This window comes from Mauremys mutica, chromosome 18 (genome assembly GCF_020497125.1).
Source record: "Mauremys mutica isolate MM-2020 ecotype Southern chromosome 18, ASM2049712v1, whole genome shotgun sequence".
Taxonomy (NCBI): Eukaryota; Metazoa; Chordata; order Testudines; family Geoemydidae; genus Mauremys; species Mauremys mutica.
This window is the reverse complement of record NC_059089.1, coordinates 16,369,869-16,378,178: the sequence shown is the minus strand read 5'-3', so window position 1 is coordinate 16,378,178 and position 8,310 is coordinate 16,369,869. Positions and strand designations below refer to the sequence as shown.

Sequence of the window (8,310 nt, the reverse complement as noted above, 5' to 3'; positions counted from 1 at the left end):
GGGCTCCTGCACTAGGTGCTGAAAATTAGTTTCTCTAAGTATGGGGGAGGGGGAGCTGCCTTTTTCCTGGAGAAAGATGATCTGAGGGAATTGCGGCTACGCTTCAGGGCAAGGATGGACGGACTTTGCCTTGGCTGCGATAGCCGTGTTTCTTTCAATGGGACACTTATTTGGTGGAGTGTCTTTCATATGAACTGTATCCCAAAGTGCCTTGCAGCATTAGCAGACAAGAGGAAATATGAAATACAGGAAAAAAGGAACAGAGGTTTTTAGCTGTGTCTTCACGTGAGGTGGAGGGTGGGCAGCAACATACACGTAGTGTGTCTACACTGCAATTAAAAACCTGCAGCCTGGCCCATGCCAGCTGGCTTGGGTTAAGGGGCTGTTTAATGGTGGTATCGATGTTCAGGCTCTAGTTCCCAGGGAGGTGGGAGGGTCCCAGTGCTCGAGCTGCAGCCTCAGCCTGGACATCTACACTGCAGTTAAACAGCCCTGTACCCTGAGCCTCACCAACCCAACTCAGCTGGTCTGGTGCAGCTGTGGGCTTTTAATTGCAGTGTAGACACCTTTTAGGGCCTGACTCTCCCCTCACCTGCAGCTTGTCACTGTTTACATCTGTGCAAAGTGGGTGTGAAACATCATTCTGATTTCCTACTGTTTTACACTTACTTTACACCTAGGGTGACCAGCTGTCCTGATTTTTAGGCTCCTATTACCCTTCCACCCCATCTTGATTTTTCACATTTGCTGTCGGGTCACCCTACTTACACCTGAGCAAAGGAGTGTAAAACACTGGCAGATGAGACTGGAGCACCCACCTAAGTGCAAATAACTACATTACACGTGAGGCAGTAGAGAAGCAGGCCCTCTGCCTATAAAATCTGGTGCAGTGAATCACATTATTTCTGAGATGGGAAGTGGAAGAACTGCATTGAATGTGGTTTTCAGCATCAGAGATGTGGAGCCCAGAACTGCTGCAGAGCAGGTATGCACCAGCTTTTCTGCAGCTTTTTTTGATGAGCACTCTAAGGGTAGAGGGGCTGGAACATACAGAAAACAGTAATGAAAATGCTGCAAAATCAAATAGTATGCGTCTTTTAAACCCTTCCCCCCCAGATTCCCAAAAGGAAGGTGAGACTTCCCATCATTGTTTACCTACTGAGAAAGTCCTGTTATTGCTATGGCTGAAGTGGAGGTTTGTATTTAACAAACTAAGGATGTTGTTTAGGCCAGTCTGTATTTTAAGGGAAATTGGTGTCAGTCAACCTCCTCCTCTGTGCTGCTAACCAGGCCATAGTCGAAGTACAGGAGGGGCAAAAGATGAGATTCCTGTAAATAAAACTGAGGCGCTGATACCAGTGGCGTGAACCAAGGTTTGGAATATGTTGAGCAAGCTTCCTCCATCTATATCACTCTAGCGATCGTCCTTGGTCCTTTTGCCTACCAGTCTACCCCCACCCCTCCTCTTCCAGTCCTGCTCCCACATTTCTCTGCCAGTGCACCTCCATCAGGACTGTAGACTGATTACAGCCACATGTAATACAATCAGGTATTGCACAACTCTTTCAAATACTTGTCACCTGCACCGTTACCTACTCTTCCTATCTTGGGTCTCTGCTATTTAGTAGCTGAGATAGAAACACAGCAACAGTCATGTTGCTTGCACCAGACCATTGGTCTTACACATGCGGTACCCTGACACTGGCAATGTATGTGGCCAATACATTAATCCTTCAGGATGCTGCACCTAACAAATTTGCATTCTGTATGGTGGGAAGGGAGTGGGGAGACACTCTCCTGTTTGACCTCTCTAGCAATGGGTTTATGCCAAGAGATGTTTACCATGTCCTAGGATGCATAACTAAAACCACTATGAATTATGTTGATTAACTTGTTAATGTTTCTGAAGTGCTTTCAAGGTGAAGAGTGCTGAGCATTATGGGTAATAAAATTAGTCATCAGCCTCTGTCAAATCCAGCTGCAGCCCTTGACTCTGCCATGCTGCAGCTGTGAATTACACAGGCCAAAGGCTTTGATTTGTTCTGAATTTACCTGTCATTAATTTCACTGAGTGAAACTGCTGCGAGGAAGGGGACAAACAAAACCTAAGGATTCTAGATCAATCTAGGCATGGGCTGAGAATAGTGAAGGGTGAGGTGGAGATGGAAGGAGATGGGTGAAGTCCTGCATCCGAGCCCTTTCCTGCCCTAAGCTGTATTGGGCTTTAGAGCGGTTTTCTCTGGATCGTCCTTTTGGTTGCTTACCATAGGAGGAGTTTCTTCACTGGGAAATCTTACTTGCCTTAATAGTAAAAGTGCAGCCGAGCCAGAAGCATTAGTCCAGAGGCAATAAAAACTGCCCATCAGTGCAAGAAAAGCTAAAAATGCCAGGGCGAGGAGTAGGAGATGCTGTGGCCAGTTCCTCTCACAGCAGAAGTTCCTGAGCCACAGGCCTGTTTAATTCTTTGCCTCAAGCTCTGTCCCGCCTGGATTCTTGGTGAAAAGTTGCTTGTCTTTCCCTACGTTGTTCCTCTGGTGGGTCCTGGGTTGCCCTAGCAGTCATAAGCTTTAGGAGGCTGCTGCTTTGCTCGTTAAATCATAGGGGGTGGTTTGCTGTGGGCTGCTGCCTGGGTGCCATTGGATGGATGATTTCAGACACTGCAGCCGCCCTGCTGTTCTCCCCAGTTCCTCCTTCCCTTCTCCCTACCTGGCTTGGCAACCGGAGAGAGCCTGGGCCAGGGGCCCAGGAATCCTCTGCTGTTCCCCATGCTGCAGGCTCTATTCCCAGCCTCCCCTCTCCCTGCTGTTAGCAGCAGCCAATGGCCGGGTCCTGCAGCGCGGGCTTCCCCCAGCGTAGCCCGAGCTGGCGGCTGCTGCTAGGGGCTGGTCGCTCCCTGGCGCAGGTAGCAAAGGGCGCTGCAGCGCCGAGCTCCGGGGGCGGCTGCAAGGCCGGGCCGAGCTCGGCTTTACCAGTGCCCCTCCGGGAGGGAGGGGGCCGAGCTCGGCCTGCTGGGCTCGGAGCCCAGCCCCGGGCCTTCCTGGCCTCGGGTCTCCAGGGGCTGCGGGGCAGAGGGGGGCCGCCCCCCGCCTCAGCCTGCCGCAAGGCCGAGGGCCGGCTGGCCGCTCCGCTTCCTTGCTGCAGCCGCAGGGGCCGGGGTCGCGCCGGCTGCGGGCGGATCTGGGTGGCATAAGACGCAGGCAGCAGCCGGGCAGACTGCATGGGCATGGGGGGTCTGGGAACCCCTCGGCGGGGGGCAGGGTCCCTCTGCGCGGGTGGGGGGTGACTGCGCTGCGGGGAGGGGGCGCGTGGGTTCAAAGGAGCCTCCTGCTTGGGCCCGGAGCTGGCATCTCTCGGGGCGCTCCCCCCCCCCGCTGCAGCTTCCCCCACCCGGCCAAGGTGCCCCCGGGGCGGTGCCAGCCGCGGCTCCGGCCCTGGCCTCTCTCAACCTCGCCCTCCCTCCCTCCCACGCAGCTCAGCCGGGGCGGGGGGGGCCACACGCGCACCCCCTAAAATGGAGCTCGCGCTTTGGGGGCGGGGTTGGCTGGTTTTTCCACACGTGCTTCTGCACTGGGGGCGGGGGGGGGGAGATCCCTGGCTCCGATCCCGAGATGGTAGCGGAGAAACTTTCCAGCGGGGACTGATCCTCGCCCTCGCCTTTCGAAACACAGGGTGGGGGCGGCGGCGATTCAGCAAGGGGGGGGGGTCGGGTCCGAGGGAACCTGGACCCAACGCCCGACAGCGCCGAGCACAGCGGCGAGGGAAACCGTTCCCCTTTGGTGCGTGCAAGGCTGTGCGCCCCCCCGCCCCGGAGAATGGACGAGCAGACGGAAATCCCCCGGCTTCGCCAGCGCTGGGCTCCCCCCTAGCAGCGGGGCGATCGGGCAGGAGATGGGGACTGGACACCCCTGGCAGCAAGGGCCTCCGAGGGCTTCCCCCAGTGGCTGGAATCACACAGCTCCCTCCTCCCAGCACATCGGCACAAAACCGGAGCGAGGGCGGCCCGGACGCTGGTGTCATTCGATCACCCCCACTTTAGAGACTTCTCAGACAGTGGCGGCTTTCCCTCGGCCCGATCAAAACCCCACTGCGAACAAATGAGTGGTTAGCCGGGGGGTTCCCCAGCGATCGACTCGCAGCGACGAGGAAATTAAAGCTCGCAGTGGCTAGTGGGTTTGGTTGTTTTAAGCAATTCTCCAGAAGAGGGTTCGGTTTTTAGACACCCTTTGGATCAGATCTATTGAATCTGGTTTACTGGGAAAGTCAACTTTACCCATAATTCTGATTATGATCAAAACGTTTTATTCCTTCATCTTTTTACCGCTATTTTTATTTATGTCGATTTTTTCCCCAGACAATTTCAGATGAGTAAAATAACTACACCAGGCTTGGGGTTTTTTTTAAGCCAGAAAAGCTTTGAAAAACGTTTTAAAATGGCCTTTCCCTCCTTCAGCCGTTTTGATTTTAAAGCAGATCAAAAGAAAACCCGTTGAAAGTTTAAACTGAATTTGTTTTATTAAAATCTTCGATGGTTTAAACCCAGCGAGCTAGGTTAGAATTCAGTATCTACACACAATATTCTCAGCTGTTAAACGTGTTATTCGTTTCAAAGAACAAAATCTCTCTGAGCAACAGCGTTAGTCTTTGAGTAGCAACTATCTGACGCATTAGAACTGAAATATTTGTTGGAGCTAAACACAGGGAATTATTTTAAAAAAAACATATTTAGATCTACAACCGCTGAGTATAGAGACCTGTGGAGATCCCTCCGAGATGAGGGGTTTTAGCTGTTGTCAGTTACGAATATTTATTACCTTGCTGCACACAGGGTCCAGGGAATGAAGGGATTTTTTTTTGCCTCAAATCAACTCCCTAAACCGAAGCGATGAAGGTGAAATCTCTGCCACAGATGTCCAGACACAATTCTTGGTTCGTATGTTTCCATTGCACAAGAATTGCGTTTGGACAATCAGGAGCAGAGATTCCTGCATTCCAGGCTCGGCAAAGCATCTTCCAGGAAAATCCGGGCTGGTTCCTAGAAAACACAAACACACACACACATGCAGCCCCCGACGTCCTCCCCCACCCCGGGCACCTCCACGCACCGAGCCTTCTCCAAAACACTCGCGTCAGCGGCCCCGTATTTCAATTCCTTTAGAGGCAGGTGTAACATGGAGGTAACACTCTCCCTTCACCCTGCACAAGTTTCCGATCATAGCTGTAAAGCGTCTGGTCCCTGTTTTGATTTGAGAGATTTCATGTCATCCTCTCACCCCAAATGATTTAATTCCCTAGAAAATATACGGTGCTACATTCCTGATCGAGCATCTGAATCAAGAAAGGGGTATTTTTATGTTATTTTTTATAAATAATTGGTGAACAAAATGTAGAGGGGAATTTGAACGGTTACTGTCTGTAAATTTCTCTCTTTGTGTGTGTGTGTGTGTGTGTAAGTGCAGAGGTGAATTACCTGTAATAATAAGAAGAAAGGAACTCAGCCTTTGATGGCAAGTTTGTATAGGGATGGCCCCTTCCCTCTACACAAACCCGACAATCTGAGAACAAGCTTGCGATTTTCTCCTTATTCCATCTATCAGATCGAATCGAATTCCCCCTCTTTGGACAAAAATCAATAATTTCCAACAGCCTGTTTTTGAAATCCGCGTATTTTAAAATCTCTTCATAAAGATCTGCAGATGTATAACGGGGGGGAAGAATCCAAATCGGATTCTCACCAGTAACAATCCTTCCCTCCAAATGCAGCTTCTTCGCTAAGTCAAGAACATTTTCCCTCTTTAGTTAGAAAATAACGCATCAGGCTTAAACCCCAACATTTCAAACCAACACGAATCTGCTTCTCCGGGTTCCCTCTCAGATTATGTACCGTTTGCTTATTTATAAATATCAGCATCAGCACCTGTGCAAACAGAGTACACTGGTTTCAGTTTTCTGTCTTTAAATTGTTGGCTTTCTAATTCCACTTGGAAATTGATCATGCATCTTTGAGGCGGTTCAATATTTTCATATACATATTCACACACGTGTGTGTGTGTTTCCCTAGCTTTTCCCATATACATAGCTACGGTATGTTACACAGAGGCAGATTATATAATCGGATAAATAGCTCTCTAACTACTATATGGGGAAACGATTGAAACGCGCTCTCTCTCTATATATATACACACACACACACAATTCAACATAACAAACAAAACAGAGATATCGATTATAAGTAATATCTCTTTCCATGTAACATAATCTATTACATGGAAAACGATTGACACAGTACATTATATATAATTGTAGTTTTAGAGGATAATCTGATATATAGCTATCTATAGCTATGGAATTATATATATAATTCCATAGCTATAGATATATAATATATATATATATAAACTGTTTCAGTGATTTTTCCTATAGGTAAAGAGAGAGTATTTATAATAAAATATATACATGCACAGATTTATAGGGACATAATGGAAAAATATTGAAAGACCCCATTTATATACAGTTCCATAGATCTATAACTATACATAGTTGCAGACAGTTTTGTAGCTATATAAGGTCTATTGATAACTATGATTTTATTAACTGGTTAAAAAATCAAACCCAGCCGAAGTGCAGGGGTTCCCCCAAAGACAAGAGTCTGTTTCGAGCATGTGTTTGGAACCTCAGCCCCAGATCTATTTGTTCTGCACCTGTTAACCCCGATTTGCTCAAGTCATGCAGAAGAGGCATGCACATCCACACACCGTGCTCGCCAATACCTGCGCCTGCGGCTCCACACAAACATCCCCCAAGTGACTTTTTTTTTTTCCTTTTTGCTGCGGGGGAGAGATTTCAGCTTTTCCCATTTTTGTTGTTAAAAGTCTGTTGCTCGCGTCCACCGGCTGCGACTCTCTCTTTCTCCATGTTGTATCCTTCCCACCCAAGCGCTTCCAAAATCCGCCAGGGCTCCTGGCTCCGTTGCTGCGGGTGCCCGCGGTGGAGCCTGTCCTCCTGCCCGGGGCTTGCCGCGATGAGCACATTGCAGAAGGCTCTGGAGGCTGCCCTGGGGTCCTGAAGGGTTTTTAGTCGAAGCCCACAACAATAAACGGGTTGCAGAGGAGGCAAGGAAAGAATGGGGATGGCCTTCAATTGGTACTGGATTTGAATAACACCACAGGGTGATAAATGCCCATTGTGTTTTAGGAGTAATGAATCTCCACTGTCTCCATAGCACAGAAACAGCAGCTGCAACCTGGAGCCAGCCAGCTCTTAAAGGCACAGCGCCCCGAACGGGCGACCGCGCGCGCAGGGCCGAGCCGCCCTCCGCCTTTTTTTTTTTTTTGCAGGAGCGAAGCCGCCTGTGCCTGAGCTCCCCCCCCCCCCCGCGGGCTCGGGCCGGCTCCGGGCCTGAGGCCCCCCCCCCCCCCCCGCTGGCTCTGGCCGGCTCCTGGCCTGAGCCCCCCCCTCCCGCTGGCTCTGGCCGGGCGAAGCCTCCCGCGGAGCGGCCCGAGAGCTCTCACCGCCCTAATAAGTGTGCAGAGCTGCGGCTCCCCCGGCCCGTTCTCCGGTGAATTTCACAGCGCTCGGATCCTTTTCCTTTCCCGGCTCCGGCCAGCGGCGCGGCTGGGTTTGCACCGGGCGGGCTGGTTATTCCTGAAGCGGTGCGCTCGGATGGCGGGGGGGCTTTTTCTTTTCTTTTTGTCTTTTTTTTTGGTGGGGGGGGCGGTGTTGTGTTTTTGCAGATACTCTGAAGTCTGCTCAGCAAACCCCCCTCTCCTCACTCCCTTCCTCACCCCGGTACTGCCCTTAACAGCCCGGGGAGAGACCTGCAGGTCTCGTGGCTGGAGAGAAATGGGGTATTTGGAGCAGTTGGTGGCTGTTTAGCTCTTAGAATAGAATCACTGTCTGTCTGTCTGTCTATCCCCATACACCCTATCTATCTATCTATCTATCTATCTATCTATCTATCTATCTATCTATCTATCTATCTATCTATCTATCTATCTATCCCCAGACACCCCCTCTATCTATCTATCTATCTATCTATCTATCTATCTATCTATCTATCTATCTATCTATCTATCTATCCCCAGACACCCCCTCTATCTATCTACCTATCTATCTATCTATCCCCATACACCCCCTCTATCTATCTATCTATCTATCCCCAGACACCCCCTCTATCTATCTAGCTATCCCCATACATCTATCTATCTATCTATCCACAGACACCCCCTCTGTCTATCTATCTATCTATCTATCTGTCTATCCCCAGACACCCCCTCTATCTATCTAGCTTTCCCCATACACCCCCTCTATCTA

The 8,310-nt window shown here is 50.1% G+C and overlaps 1 protein-coding gene across 2 annotated transcripts in view; it reads left to right on the top strand.

Moving 5' to 3' along the window:
- Positions 1-17: 17 nt before the first annotated feature.
- The window catches only part of CERCAM (cerebral endothelial cell adhesion molecule), a 49,473-nt gene continuing 41,180 nt past the window's right edge, over positions 18-8,310 (top strand). For both annotated transcript variants that reach the window (XM_044992860.1, XM_044992861.1), the window contains exon 1: positions 18-985. In XM_044992860.1, coding sequence (XP_044848795.1) covers positions 936-985 — 50 coding nt within the window. In that variant the 5' untranslated portion in view covers positions 18-935. The remainder of the gene's footprint in view (positions 986-8,310) is intronic.